This window comes from Trachurus japonicus, chromosome 9 (assembly GCF_045865225.1).
Source record: "Trachurus japonicus isolate A0001 chromosome 9, Traja_1.0".
Lineage (NCBI taxonomy): Eukaryota > Metazoa > Chordata > Actinopteri > Carangiformes > Carangidae > Trachurus > Trachurus japonicus.
The window spans coordinates 12,432,558-12,448,686 of NC_140915.1; the positions used below are offsets into that span (position 1 = coordinate 12,432,558).

A 16,129-nucleotide genomic window follows, 5' to 3' on the forward strand; every position below is an offset into this window, starting at 1 on the left:
TTAACCCCAGAAACTATACACTTATCATCACACCAGCACAGCACAACAATTAAATAAATAAAAAGTTAGTGGACAAAATAAAAGTTGCACATAAAGAATAGAATAAAATGACAATGTTGATGTTGATGTTTTTGTTTCACTTTTGCAATGTTTGTCAGATTTGATGGAAACGGTGACATCAGGGTAGGAAAGCACCACCACCACCATCACTGCCTGTTCTTCACTCCTACTACACACGCCCACCGCCCATGCAGCCTCCCAAAACGACGCTTTTCGCCTGACCGAGTTCATTAATGCGCACAGCAAAGGGAGGAGGTGGTCGGCTCTTCCTCTTCTTCTTATTCCTCTTCGTACCGATGTGCTGAGAGCAACCCACCGCACCCAGCAGCACTACAACCAGCTTCTTCATCCTTCTTTCTATCCATCATCAGTGTTAATATCCCCCCGGATCTTTTTTTTTTCTTCTTTGACGACCGGTGCCAACATTTCACTCCACCACCACGCCAGGACAGCGGAACGAGAAGTTTAAACCCATCATCACTACAACCAAGCTGCTGCTGCTGCTGCTGCTGAGGAGCCGACGACGAGTGTTCAAGATCTTTTTTTATACATTTCAAAAGGACTTCTGATAAGTTTTTTGTGTTTTTTGTCAAGAGTGAAGACAAGCACATCCGCCAAACAAGCATCATGACTCGGAGATCCTGTGCCATTTACGCCACCGGCATCGTGTGCGCTCACCTCCTGATAGTGGGGATCGCCCTGGTCGTGGCTCAAGTCTTCCAAACAATGATACACAGCCGGTTAAAACAGGTCAGTTTGATCGTTTTCTTTTATATATATATATATAAAAAAAAATCAACCATTGTGCACTGTAACACCACCTTCCCCTTCCACCATCTGTCACATTTTGTGGGTGGTTTTTTTTTAAAATGTTTAAGCGTTTTTTCATCTGCAGTGGCCAATCATGCGCATTCAGCATCATCCCACCCGCTGCTGGCGGAACATGCAGGGGTCACAAGATCATCCAATGTAGACGTTTATGTTTGTTAGAAGAAAAAGACTTGATTTGTTGTTTGTGTTTATCTGCTGTGTTGGTTGTGTGTGTGTGCTGCTGCAGCTCTGCGGGATCATCTCGAAGCGGTTTTTCCCCTTTAAACAATCCGCTTGATCCGCGGTGGTTGAGCAGCGTGTATATAAGTCCCTAGTACATGCAGTGCTGCTGCAGCCTCGAGGTGCCGGTCAAGCTCACACACTGAGACAAATGACTGATCAGCATGTGTGTTTTTCATTTCAAATATCACACAAAAGCCGAGCCTAATTGATATAGCCGCTTTACCTGCAGGTTGAAATCCCCTGTATTCCCCATGAGGGGGAAATTTCCTGTGTGACTCTCAGAGGTGACTTTATTATGACCTCATCCTGTTTTATTGCTTTTTATGTCCCTTGACGAACCTATATGGACCCATAGGGTTTGTGTGTGAGCACATTATGCATTTCTTCTTATTGAATAAAAAAGATCTGTGGGGAAAATTTGAGGGAGAAAGAGAGAGAGCAGGGATTATAGGTGCTCCCTCTCTAGCTGGTAGTATGCCCATAACCTGTCCTGTCCAGCAACTATACGCGCATGACCCAGTGACACATTTCTGCAGAAACAGGCTTGATGTGCTGACATTTTGGGGTATTGGGTAGATTTTGGGAGGGAAGATGGTATAGTACTGGTAGGAATCTCAGCCAGCAGCAGGGACACGGTGGGTTAAGGGGGGGGAGGTGTGCAGGTCTGGATGGATGGATAGATGGATGGATGGGGGGAAGGGAAGCTTGGGTGAGTGCAGGAGAAAGGCAGGGAGTCCCTGACTTCCAGTGGAGGGGTCTGCACTAAGTTTTTCTTTTTGTTCTTTACATTGTGTGGCCGCTGGAGCAGCTTTTGCACCTTTTGTTGTAGTGAAAATCAAGCGTCCAACTCGAACAAACCAGTCCAATCGGCATCGGTGGGATTGATTGCAAAGTTTAAATCGTTGGGAGGGGGAAAAAAATGAACCAATACTCCAAATGCAGTCATAAATTTTTAATTTGAATCCTGGTCCATTTGTGAATTGTCACAGTCTCACAGATCAGTCAGAGCTCGTCAGCTCGATCTGCAGTTTCTCTGTCTCCTATATTCCACAGGAGTTAATGTTTTGCTTTTTGCAATGATTTAACAATAATGTTGACATTATGGAGAACAGCGAAAGCTAAACATTTATTTCTGACTTTGGATGGATTCGTACATTGCACAGAAACACCCTCACCCCAAACCCCCCCCCCCCCCTCCCCAGAACTGGCTCAACATGCGGCACAAGTCGGCATTCAAGTGTGAATATCAGTTCGATGTTATTCTTGGCTTTGCGGTCTCTCTGACTTGAGGGAAAGCGCTATTGTACACAAGGTGTGTGAATTATGATGTGTTTTTTCTTATTTTCAGATGTAGGTGATGGGATGGGATTGGGGAGGGGGAGTTGTTGGCAGCTGACACCCCATCCCACCCTGCAAGACCCTTCACTGCTGTCTGCCCCCTTTTTCAAATACCTCGCATTCCTCTTACAGACATGAATCACTGCCACTGCTGTCGGATGCTTGGTACAGCTCATAATATGTACTTTAAAAGTCGCCCCCTCCCTTTTTCCTTTCCTTTCCTTTCCTCTCCCCTTTCCCACTTTTGTTTTGTTTTTTTTTTAATGAAGAGGAAGGAAAAATTCAGGAATAGAGAATAGAGGACACATACACTATTTGTCCAAGTAGGAGACTCACAAACAGCTGCCCCCACTGACACGCTTTCCCCCTCCTGGAGTTAAATTTAGGTCTCCTTGGGTCTCATTTTTCTCTCATTCTGAATCACGGCAGCATCCCAGGGGATCCAAATTAAAAGAGTTAGTCAAAGTTCATCAACGGGGGGACGTAATTCTGATGTGGCTGGCGATTACACGAAATGACAGCATAGCTAATCCTCTTTCGCCACAGTCTTCCCATTGAATTAGGCAGAAGCCGACATGCTGAACTGACTTCTAAAATCTACCTAATCTGATGTTGAATGAGGCCTTCTCTGTGATAATGATGTAGCCTAGTTGTTTGGGGGGACAAGTCAAAAGCTACCTCCAGGACATGAACTCTGTATGTCTGCTGAGCTGGGTGTGGAGAGAAACAACAGGAGCAGAAAAAAAGAAATGTCAGGCGAGGAATTTGTCAGACTCCTTGGCCTCAGGGGCAGGATTTCAGCCTGGGAGCGACCTCATATATATAGTGCCTTGTTGTTGTCGTCTCAGCCACTGCCTATCCCGACTGGTTCTGTAGAGAAAACCTCCCCCGGCCTCGTGCCACTCCTCTCTCTGCCTCCGCTCGGGAGAGAGGAGACTTTTCAAGGTAGTAATAATACAGGGCTGGTTGAGTAAGAGGCGTTCAAGAACAAGGCCGCGAGCTGGTCGAACGCAGCATGTGTTCAGTTGAAGTTGTGCCACTCATGCGCAACTTTTAAAGAAGTGAAATGTTCCCCACAGGATGAACTTGTTATGTTTTTATTTTTTCTCTGTGTTTCTTCTCCTCTTGTGGCAAAAACAAAAAAAAAAAACAGGATCTTGTCACACCACACCTAAGCTCTGCCCGAAGCTGTTTGGCCAAGGCTCGGGTCACATTGTCGCTGTTGTTTAGTTAAACTCAGCGCTTTTCACCAGCTGAAGGCTAAACGCTGTGTTTTGATCACACTGACAGTCCTCTCTGCGTTGTTGTCCCTCACTTTTTTTTAGTGATGCATCAAGGTTTTTATTTTCCGAGAGGCGAATAGTTGACATTTAACTTCGAAGGATCTTTTTTTTGAAACACCTTTTTGTTCAAGGTTGGGCAAACACGAGGGATTCAAGCAGGCCACGGTCGTTTTTGGTTGTTTCCCAAACTCTGCAGGGGAGGGGGGGTTAGGTGGGAAAAGGGCTGCATCAGAGATGTGAAGCCGGTTTCAGAAATGACAGTTTGCGTTTTTTGTTTTTACAAGGACAACAAGAGAAATGAATTGCTGGCTTAGCATTGTGTTTTGTCCTACAGTGCCCTGTCTCCTTATGACGACCACTCACTTCTCTCTCAGTTTAAGTCTTAATTAAAAATGAAGACTCACTGAATCCCAGGAGAGTTTCACGTCTTAAATGAGTTCCTTTTTGGAGTTTCTTCGTTGCTCCAGGAGACAAGAAGTCACACGGCTGTGACGTAAAACTAAAACCGATTAATCAGGGTGTCACCCCGACTGATGATATCATGGGCTAAATCTGAAATGAAGCAATGCAACATTAGTTATTAGTCATATTATTAGACCAAAAAAAAAAAGAATGAAATGATAGTGGAGCAAGTTTTTCTTTCTTATTATAAGCACAAAAAAGACTTGCTTTCACTAGCAGATTTTTCTACCTATTTCAAGTGAAAATTAGTTTGAAACAAGTGAAGATGATCAAAAAACAAGTACATTTTTAGGTGATGAGTCTTATGTAAGTGGAAAGAGATTAGTTTTGACTAGAAATTAGACATTTTGACAAGAAATAAGACAAATATTCTTGGGAAAGATTTTGAGTTTTTGCAGTTTAATAGTTGCACTCCTGAACCAGTCTGGTTGTTTCTGTACGATGCCCTAAAGACTGAGGAGCTATGTTATATTATCACATGCCCAGATCAGTGTTTGAATCTGATGTTTATGCTCTGTTAGTTGAACCATCTCGCCGTTGCTATGCAGCGACACGACAGTATCAAAGCAGGTATGTTCGATGACCTCGCTCATTGACGTCTAACGGGGTTTTTTGTAAAGCGGGGCTCATGCCGCAAAAACCCACGAAACCAAACCAGGACAAAACACACTTAAAATAGCGGAAGTTTCAACCTAAACAGGAAGTGGGTGCCACACCTTAAGCTATATCTTCTCAACGTCTGCTGACGATATGAGGCCTCTCTCCTCCGGTGTACCTTGCTTCACTCGGGAAGGTGGCTTTTTTTTCCTTCTTTTTTTTTAAGGAACGCGTCATTTAAAATACATGAAAGAAAGTGGGTCATTTCTCTTCTCCCCAAGTTTTAAAAAGACTCTCCCCTATATTTGAATAAAAAAGGCTCTCTTGTTTTCCTGGTCAACAAACATCAGCTTCAGCTTTTTCTTTTCGTTTTTTTCCTTGAACACTTGGGACGGCTGATTTCTACTGATTTCTCATGTTCAGACTTGCAGCAGCCCGGCTTCTGTATGTCACACACAGCTGCCCCTGACTTTGGTTTGCAGGTTTACAGTACGTCTCGCCGCATGATCGCAACCAAAACATCTGTGAAACTATGATCTTCTCTGGTTTTTTACAGTTTTTTTACCTGTTATACATGTAGCCTGATGATGCCTACAGCTGCACACATGTCATGCATTATTGTTATTATTGCAACACATCTCTGGTGCGTGGGCTGACTAGTAGCCCACAGACAGATTCCTGCCTTGGCTTGCTAAGGTCAAAAACTGTGCAGTTCTTTTGCTCAGACTTTCTGCCTGTTCTGACCTTTTTTTTTTTTTTTCTCGGCTATGAAGGACTTCTTTTTTTTTTTTCGGCATCCCTCTGGGTTTCAGGGTCTTGGCCCGACACCAACTCATTGCAGAAAAAGTGCCATGTGTGCTCTGAGATGAGCCCTCATTTAGAATAGGGAAGTCTTTCAAAGTGCCGAAATTGTGAATAAAACATTGCTTCACAAATGTTGTGGACTGTGTTGATCTTTTTTTTTTTCTTTTTTTTTTTAGCTGTTTCTCAATCTGAATGTGCAATTGATTTTTTTTCTTCTTCTTCTTTTCCTGACAGGAAATTACTTTGACGGAGAAGAGCCAAATGTTTGAGTCATGGAAGAATCCACCGCCACCTGTGTATATGGAGTATTACTTCTTCAATGTGACCAATCCAGAGGAGTTCTTGAAAGGCGGGAAGCCAGCTGTCAAACAGATCGGACCTTATACATACAGGTAGGTTTTGATATTCAGACAGTGTTTTGGGAGCAGGGATGCAGCTGTGAACATATATCGTGATGGAAAAGGAAACTGTTTTTTGTTTTGTTTTGTTTTTTAACGAGTCGTTTCGGCCCATATTTCCGAAAGTCATCTGGGTTTGATTTTGTGAAATCAAAACAAAAAGACATCTGGACTAACTGACCGATGCCCCCTTTTCCACACCAGGGAGTACAGGCCGAGGGAAAACGTAACTTTCCTGGAGAACGGCACCAAGGTTTACGCCCTCAACCCCAAAAGTTTTGTCTTTGTGCCTGAGAAGTCCGCCGGTAACCCCGAGGTTGACATTATCAGGACTGTCAACATCCCTTTTGTGGTAAGGCATTGTCCATCTGGTCCATCTGGTCCAGCTGTTTTGGCTTTCCGTCACTTGAGTGGCGTGTGTGTATTATTATTTTTTTATTAACTCTTATTCCGGTCAAATCTATTGTGATAGTTTCTTCAGCCCAGTCGGGCCAAGACAAACAAACGAACAGCGTTTCTTTACAGCGCTACCTAACTAACTCATTGTCTTTCTTCCTCAGGCGGTGATCAACGAGCTGAGCTCCTACAGCTTTTTCCTTAGACAAGCCATATCCATATACTTGAAATCCACCATTGGCGTTGAGCTGTTCATCACCCGCACTGTGCACGAGGTCCTGTGGGGATACAAACACCCTCTCCTCTCAAAGCTCCGCACCATGAAGCCTGACGTGGATGAATACTTTGGGTTGATGTGGAAGGTAAGCTATAAGTAAAACTTTAGATACCCCCGGCCCCTTGCGTCTTTATTGCCAAGAGTTACTAGAGCAACAGGACAAGAGTTACTAGAGCAACAGGACAAGAGGAAGCCTGTGGTTGCGTCGTGCAAGAAGTGATATCGGCTACATGCTGATGGAAGATGGTTGTACTTCCTGTTTATAAGGCAACGTCGTCTGCGGCGCTGGGCCTTGTGATGCTGAGGAATGCATTTGTACTGGGCGAAAAAAAACAACCAGTCTGTCTCTTTGACTAACTAAACCAGTTATTTTGTTAAGCGATAACTCGTTTCAGGCAACTGCCAAAAAAAATCTACAATTCCCAGCCTCCCAAATGTGATGATTCACTGCTTTTCTTTGTCATGTGACGATGAACTAAATATATCTCCAGGATTTTGGACAGGACAGAGGAAATAGATCATTAAAAGGCATCAGCTTTGCCCTCAGAGATACTGTTGCCAAACATTTTTATAGAAATTAAAAGTTCTATAACAAAAAAAGACTTTGAAAACATCAGTGTAGTTTTCTCTAAGGTCAAAACAGTTGATGTGCTCAAACGCCCACCACCAGTCTTCAATTGATTACTAAACCCTTATTGTGTAAGACTTGGGTGAGAAAACGCTAAGGGGCGTCTTTTAATGCCAAATACAAAGCCGTATTTCTCTCACAGTTCCCATGGTCCTTTGTCAGCAGACATAAACACTCGTTTCTGACTCAGTGCCTCTCCGCTGTATCCTCAACATCTGTCGGTCACAGCAGCTCTGTCTGAAACCTGTGTGTTGTTTTCCACAGAAAAATGGCACTCATGAAGGAGAGTTTGTGTTCCACACTGGCGAGCAGAACTACTTGGATTATGGCAAGATCGACTCGTGGAACGGCCTGAGGTAACGGCTCATGTCAGACGGGGTCCTCTGTCTATTGTGCTCTCTTCAGTGCCTGTAAAACACTTGTCTTGTCAGCACACGGCTTCCACTTCCTCTCTCTCTCTCTCTCCCCCTCTAGTCCTCCTCATATGCACATTTTATTTTTCGTTACACAACATGTTACATGGGGGCACAGGGAGAAAGAAAGCCTTTGCTCCCTGTGCCGCAGGGAGAGCAGAATTGCAAAAGGGTTGTGTTTGTCCATCTGAAGTGACTTTGTACTTTGAATGGGATCAGCATGTGTAGGTCGGATCCAGTAGTAGTAGAGGAAACAAGTGTTCAGATCCTTTACCTCAGTAGAAGGACCAGTGCAACAGTGTAAATCCTCTCCATTACAAACACAAATCCTGCTTTCAGAGGCCTACTTACAGGGGCATTAACAGGGGCAAGTTATGCTTCAAATCTTTCTCTTATTTTTTACAGTGTTTTTAGTTGGAGCTCATTTTACACACTTAATATACAATTTAGATGATCCAGCCTCTCTAAAGGGTAAAAAAGAAAGTGTACTACACACATTATATTAATTCATATACATTTGTTGTGGACTTTTGGCTAAATCTCAGCATTTTGGGGGGGTAATTGCTGCATTTAGCCAAGTTAATCTGCATTTATTTATTTTGACCTCTGCATAGTCCTTTTATTTTTAATGCAGAACCATTCACAAAAAAAAACAAAAAACATTCACTGCTTTCAGCTTCTCTACCAACATGATTTGACTGTTTTCTCACATGACTCGTAATGATGAGTAAACTTAAGTCATTTTGGGTGTTGACCCGTTGGTCACTCTCTAAACAAGACATTTGTGGGCAGATTGTGGGAAATGATGATGCAGCCATGGTTTCTTTTTATTTTTTTTTATCTCTATCAGTTAAATCAGTTAAAAAATCAGGAAATCCTAACCCTAAGTGTCAATTAGACAAAGTGCAAGGAGATCAGATTAAGAGGTGGACTGTAAACGGGAACTGGATTAATTAGAGAATAAATGGCAGGATAATCAACTACAAGCCAAAAAAAAGCTGTAATCTTTAACAGTGTGTTGTGTTTTATAAGCACTGTATTTAAAATCCAGTGTTTTCATGTAAAATGTGAGTCTGAAAAGAAATGTAATAGTTATAGTATCCATAAAAGAGAATAAATACTGAGGAAGTAGCTCAAACTGTACTTAAGTGTAGCACTTGAGCTTCACCAAACACTATATCATGTTCTTGTTTTATTTAAATGAACAATAGGCAGATGTCGTGGTGGTCCTCCAATCAGAGCAACATGATCAACGGGACGGACGGCGCCGTCTTCCACCCTCTGATAAACAGGAACGAGCTCCTCTACATCTTTGCTGCTGATCTCTGCAGGTATGCGGCGCACGTGCGTGTGTGTGGTCGGTTGCCCATTTGTTTATAGTCAAAGCGGCAGCAGCAACAGCAGCAGCAGCAGCAGCAGCAGGGTGGGGACCAACAACTCGGGTGAGGTGTAAGTTAGTGGGAAATGAGGACTGAGTAATAAACAATGTGCTTGTAAATTCACTGATAAGATCCTAAGTTGAGTTGTGGCTATTACAGAGTCTGATAAGACTGACGATGAATGCAACAACACACGTGGGGGGGAGTCCAGAGTTTGACCTTGACACACCTTAACGTGTGTGTAGGTTGTACAGGAAGTGATCAGGTTGTATTTGACACCGTTTTTTTTATTTATGCTCCGAAACTGAATAGAAGATAAGTGATCAGCTGCTGCTTTCCTCTTTATTTAGACCGTCTGCGACAATGATTCACAAAAGTGACCACCGAGCTGCTGTGTCTCTGTCCTCAGGTCCATTCATCTGGCCTATGTGAAGGACGTGGACGTGAAAGGCATCCAGGCGTATCGCTTCGCGCCCCCGAGCGACGTCCTCATGAGTCCCAAAGACAACCCCTCCAACGCCGGCTTCTGTGTGCCAGCTGGAGACTGTCTCGGCACCGGGGTGCTTAAAGTCAGCGTTTGTCGAGAAGGTAGGGACACACACCGCCCACTTAACCCCCCTCTCCCATCCCCCCCTTTCTCCCTCCCTCTGAGCCCCCCCTCTGTAACTATAGACCCTGACCCAGTTACCCACCACCTCCAAACCAGTCCCATGACACAGTTTCCCCCCCCACCTTGTTTTAACCCCACAGTAAATGTCCGTTGAGTCAGTCACCGTGGCCTCACTCCCTCTGTTTGAGCATGCCAGATTTTTGCTCAATACAGGGCTCAATAATTAACTGCTGGAGTATTTTATGGTGGTCATCGAGTGGTAGCGTGATTGCTCTGATAAGGCAATCCCCAGCCATGGGTCGGACACATCGGAGTCATTGTATCATCGAACGATCTGCTACTGTAACCGCAGCACGCTGCTGTTTGTGTAGTTACAGTAACACAAAGTTTAATATCATCAAGGGGATAAAATACGTTTCTTATATAACTAATGACCTCTAGATAGGGATTTGTGTTTACTACATGAAATCACAGGATTTAAACTTTTAGTATTGATCCAGTACTTTTTTTTTTTTTTATCTTTCCTGGTATTTGTTTCCAGATACCGTTGGTGATCTATTGCAGAATTTTACACAGAGTTGTTGAAATGCGTGAGACTGAAAAAGTTTTAACTTTAGAGGTCCACTTTAAATCACAGGAGCACCCGGGCAGAAAAAACAGCTGGTGATTTGACTTCATTATAATAATTATTATTATTACCAGAAATGTGCTGGGAAAGAAATCTATCATCTGCCTGTCAGACCAAATGGGACATTTTTATAGAAATTTCAATGGACACTTTAATAGACTGACTTTAAGAGTGGTGTTAATGTGTTTCCTTAGTGAGGCTCAAAATGATTTTCACGTCTTTTTTTTTTTGCATCCTCATGAACTTAATCCTTAATTGAGTTTAGATGGAGACTTTTATTTTGACGAGGTGTATGTGAAATACATTGATTAAGCACATTACTATGTTGTCTTTAAGTTTTAGAGAACATATATGTGCAAATATACATATACTCTACACAATTTAACTAAAGTTATTTAATTATTCTAAGTTCAAATATGTTATCTGTATATGTTTTCATAATCAAAGCTACTGGTGCAATTTTCTCTTTTATGTTTCGTCAGCTTATCGCTATTTAGGCCCAATACGACCTGGAACACACATTCGTCTTCTATCTACAGCAGTATATCGATTACTGAGATTCCTGTTCCATCTATCTGCCTGACACACAAAACACCAGATAGTTTTATCTTATCTCACGTTTCTCCTTCATCGTCATCTTTCTCCAGCCCTTGTTGTTTACACAGACACTGACTGTCTCAATCGTTTCTTGCCTCCTCCTCCAGGCGCTCCCATCGTGGTGTCTTTCCCCCACTTTTATCAAGCGGACCCCAAGTACATCAACGCCATCGACGGGCTCAGCCCCAACAAGGAGGAACACGAGACGTACCTGGACCTGCAGCCGGTACGGCTCATATTCAATATCCCAGCAGATTAGAGAGTCACGTGGGTCTGTGTGGAAGCTCGGTTTTATGGCGGCGTTATCAAAATGACAGGGATTGTTTTGATCATGAGCTGTAGAAAACAACATTATGGGTCAAAATGAATAAGGGTTTGTCAAACAACATTGTCAAAAATTGAGGGAATTTGTTTCTTAAAAAGCAGCAACTGAAGCATCTCTAGATTATCCAACATATGAGACTTGGAGAAAGATTAAAAAACGAAAATCTGCACCAAGATTTACACATGGTTTTGTACGTAAAATAATATCTTTTTATCTCTCTTTTATCATTTTCATTTTTAGACAACGGGAGTTCCCATTCGTGCCTGTAAGCGAGCGCAGCTCAATATCATCATGAAGAGGGTCATGGGCTTCCCGTAAGTCAAACTTTTGTTGAACTGTGACCCACTTCACTTCACTGTTGCCACACGCTGTCCCCATTATGGCCACATGTTGAGCCAGATGTTGAGCCAGATGTTCTCCCTGACCTCAGAGTCTCTCTCTCTCTCTCTCTCTCTCTGTCTGTCTGCAGTCAAACCAGGTACATCAACGAGACCATTTTCCCCATCATGTTCGTCAATGAGGTGAGAACAAACACAAGACAAAACTGAACCAAACCTGTTCCAATGAAGGGAACCATAAGTCAATACTATCGTCTCTCTTGAACCTTTAGACGGCGACCATCGATGATGACTCGGCGTCCCAGATGAGGACGCTGCTCCTCATCGTGACCCTCGTGTCGAACTTCCCCTTGCTCATCGTGGGCATGGGCATCATCCTGCTGCTGGTGCTCGTCGTCTTGTTCTGCCGAAACCGCCAGAAGAAGGTAGGAACTGCAACCCCAAACCCACCCTCCCCACTCCACAAGCTCCCTGCTGCTGTGGTGATATTAATCCTAAACTGTAGTAGTATTATTATTATTATTATTATTAATCCCCACAGTTACCCTGGTGTGAAAAACAAAAACGTGTGCTACCCACTGACATTAGCTCACAGTGTAAATGGGACCTAGAGTGATGATAGATAGATAAATAGATAGACACAGTAGTAGTATATATGTCCAAAGTTTTTAAGTTTTGACTGGTTTCTGCATGGTTAACATTTTTTCCTTACATTAACCTCACCGAGCTTCGGGCAGGTTTTAACCTCTGAGCTGTGCGCATGTCGACTACTAACACATTGCATGAATTCCTGCAAAGCTAAAGCTAAAGCCAAAGCCTGCATGTGCAGTTTCCCACAATTCTGGATCAAATGGTGTTCATGTGTTTCTCTGTGCTAAATATTTCCAAAAAGTCGATGCATCAGTTTTTATTTTCCTGATGAAACGATGAGTCGTCGTATTCAGGGAGGAAGCGTCAGCGTAGCGATGAACTAACTTAGCACTGTTGAGTAACAAAGTGCATTGAACTAGAGTAGCTCTGGAAACGATGTACAACACATGTTGACCTCTTATCTGTAGTAGTAGTAATATAGGATTTCTGATATGAACCCTGGCCTTACTTGCCTTCAGTGGTATTATAGTGCAAGTTATTCACTGTCTATACATAGAGTGGCCTTGTATACACATGTTAAAGGAATTTGATATTTTTGGGTAATATTACTCTCGTTTGGCTGATGGATGAGAGCCACTCTCATGTTTGTTTACAAAAAAAAGAACTGCAGCCAGGGGACAGTTGGCTTATCTTAGGTTATCGTAGCTTAGCTTAGCATATAGACAAGAAACAGGGTGGAAGTGTTGGCCCGACTCTGTCCAAAGGTAACAGAATATGCCTACCAGCATCAAAGTCTGTCGTGTTTGGCTGAACCACAACAGCAGCGTTAAGTCCTATAAACGCAACTCTGACTGACTGAGTGAGTGATGGAGTTACAATTGTGGTTGTAGCTCTTGGAAATGCAAAGCTGCCAAATTTACCAACTTTTTGTTTTATTTCTGAAAGCGATCTAGTGACATTTTGGACAAAAGTTGGTGACTCTCCATAGAAAAGAGTCATTAACATATAAGCAGTAGCTTGGAAGTGATAGCTGGTTCACATGTGCCTTAAAGGGCCGTGTTTCTGTCAATATTCATAGTTGTTGCACAAAAAGGAAAAGAATGTGCACAACTTTATTGTGAATTTAGCTGAATATTGGATACGTGGGGACGGAGAGCGGGAAGTGAGCCAAAAACAAAAACAAACAAATGAAGGCGGCAAATATTAGAGAGAATGCAAATAGCTTGCAAAGTGGTTTATCCTTACACACGGGTTTTGACCTTGTTGTTGCTGGTGTTTTGGATTTTGTTCCTGTTACCTTCGGACAAGCTTTGACTTTCAACTGAACAAGCAAATTTCCAAAAAATAAAATATCAAACTATTCTATTATATACGTGCATTGAAGTTTATCTTAGGACAGAGAGACTGTTGTTGCTTAATTGCAATGTGAAGAAGTGTTGTATTAACCATGTTCTAATTTTAATTTTCTGTAACCCCCCCTTTTTTCCTTTTCTGTTTTAGAATGAAGTAAAACGTATTGATTTTACTGAAGCTTTTCATTCTTTTACTGTAAGTCTTCATTTTGCCTTGTTTGCTATTCTCCTTTTTAATTTGTTATCCATCATCTCTGATTATTATCATTTTTTTAATTGTCTTTACGGACATGATATTTCCCTTTTTTAAGTTCTCGCCTCACAGTGTTATTGGTTTCTTTTAAGCTTTTAAGTCTTTATTTGTTTTATGTGGTGGATTTTTTTTTTTAATCTGTTGTGGTAACTGGTGCACTTTAGGTTTGTTGTGTGAGCATTACAGTCAAAACATTGATTCCCATTTCAATGTCAGTGTTGTTGAGCATAAAAAACACATTTTTTATGGGACGTCTCGCCATTGCTGCGTTTGTACTAACTCCTCCTTGTCATCCCTCCCCTCCCCTCCGACTCCACAGACGACAAAAGACGACATGGCCTACACGCAGGTCAGCGACAAGCCGGACGAGCCGTCGGAAACGCCAACCGCCCCCGCCACGCAGCCGATGAGGAACGGCTCCTACATTGCCATGTCTCCAGTGGAGGCCCAGAAGTGTTGATCGAGGATCTCCTTGCCCGAGTGTGGAGCTCAGGAAGGGGGCTGAGGGAGCAGCACAGGGGTGTTACATTACCACGGGTGTTGGGAGGGGGGGGGGGGGGGGTTCACAACACACAGTGTGGGCTCATTTTCACTTATTTTGGGTGGTGGGGGGAAGAAAAAAAAAGGAGTGGGACACAAACCACCCAGTAAATGTTTAGTCAACAAAGACATTGCTCCTCTCACTGAGCCTTCTTATGACTGTCTGTCCTCCTCTCCTCTACCTGCTGAGCATGGCCCTCACTGCCTGCCGTGCCGCAACACAACGACAAACTCTCACACCTTTTTTTTTTTATTCCTCGTTTCCGTCCTGGTTTCCCCCACTTAACACACGGCGAGACTCTTGGTGGGGGAGCGCGGGCTCGGAGGCCAGGACAAGCCTTTTTTTTTTTTTCCTGTAATTCTTCTTTTTCTGAGGGAACACAAACAGTAGCATTAGGTGTCGCTGCTGCTGCTGCTGCTGCACACGGATGCATGATCTTCTTCTGAGCAGACTTTTGCCGACTAACGTGGCTCAAAGAGTGTTTTAGTATTCACCTGAACGACAGCGGGTGTTGTTACAGTCGTCGTATTATTCTCGCTCATTTCCTCTCCGTCAGTCTTGCCTGAGGAGAAAACTCACAAGCCAACAGATTTAAAATGAATAAATAAATAAATAATAAGAACCATAGTAAACTCGGATCTTTAGGACGAAACTCTGAGCTAACTCTTGGGCTCTGAGGATAAAACGGTTTTGCTAACAAAACAGTAAACTTGGCATATCCTTTTTTTGTACAAAAAGAAAGAAAGATGGGAAAGAAAAATCAGACTGAGCCAAACTATTTATAGCATTTTTTGCCTTTTTTCCTAAGATGAATTAGTGCACACACACACACACACATGATCACATACACATGGCACTTTCAAGTATCAGTCAGTGACAGTGTTTGTGCACCTTTATCTTACACTTCAGTGTCCTGTTTTAACGGACAATTGAAGGGCAACTGTTTTTCTCGACACAGGCACGGTGCAGTGTGACACCTGAAATACTCGTGATTTTTGGCCCCACCCCTTCTTCTTCTCATTATTCTTTTTTTTTAAATAAATGTATCACCATCCTTTTTTCCCCTTCCACACGACACTAGTTAAAAAAAATAAATATACTCGGCTACATTTCAAAGCCCTCATTAGATAAGGTGTTAGTATCTAGATGTGAAATTGTTAGGATTGCCGACAGTAGCTTGATAAAGTTGCACCTTCTTCTTTAGGCTTCATCACACATTTAAGACAAAAAGGAGGAAAAAAAAAAATCAAAAACAAAAAAAAAAAACACCCACAGAACTTACAAGGGAGACTTGAACCTGCTTTCTGCCTTACAACGGTTCAGCGTGTTCTTTATGTTCATACTTTGTTCAAATAAGCTGGAAATCTCTTTGTCCTTATTGTACATATATAAAAGGGGAAATGTTGAGATACCTCTGACCAAATCCAGCAAGCAGTCCACCCAGGTGCGCTGAAAGACACTAACTTCTTGTCTGGTGTCGACCGTCGCTCCTGCACGTCTACACTGTTCTTTTTATTAGAGAAAGCACAATTTGGATTGCTAAAACCAGTCCTCACACAAGGCTACCAGGTTTTTGTTTTGGTCCTATTATACTATTACTATATTTACAGCTGATCTGTCAAAGACACTTGTCAAGTGCCGTGACTATTAGGAGAGGAACAAAAAAAAAAAAAAAAGTGGAATCAGTGGGTGTTTAAAGGGGAGCCCTGTGCGCCGCCACTCGCCGCTGTGCAGTCGCTTGGTTTGCCAAGGAAGCTGTAGTAGGCATTCGGGCAAACGCAGCACACAGCACTTGAATCACTGTTT

At 42.8% G+C, this 16,129-nt stretch overlaps 1 protein-coding gene across 2 annotated transcripts; it reads left to right on the top strand.

Moving 5' to 3' along the window:
• Positions 1-289: 289 nt before the first annotated feature.
• Positions 290-15,973, top strand: scarb2a (scavenger receptor class B, member 2a). 2 transcript variants are annotated; one of them, XM_085785965.1, is made up of 13 exons: positions 290-810; positions 5,832-5,989; positions 6,200-6,347; positions 6,556-6,753; positions 7,561-7,652; positions 8,921-9,040; positions 9,498-9,676; positions 11,031-11,149; positions 11,489-11,562; positions 11,718-11,769; positions 11,859-12,011; positions 13,678-13,725; positions 14,102-15,973. In XM_085785965.1, exons 1-13 carry the CDS (start codon positions 688-690, stop codon positions 14,240-14,242), a joined length of 1,605 nt encoding a protein of 534 aa, XP_085642091.1. In that variant the 5' UTR covers positions 290-687; the 3' UTR covers positions 14,243-15,973. The 2 variants fall into 2 exon arrangements, with proteins under 2 accessions (XP_085642091.1, XP_085642092.1); XM_085785966.1 differs by lacking the exon at positions 13,678-13,725.
• The last annotated feature ends 156 nt before the right edge of the window (positions 15,974-16,129 follow it).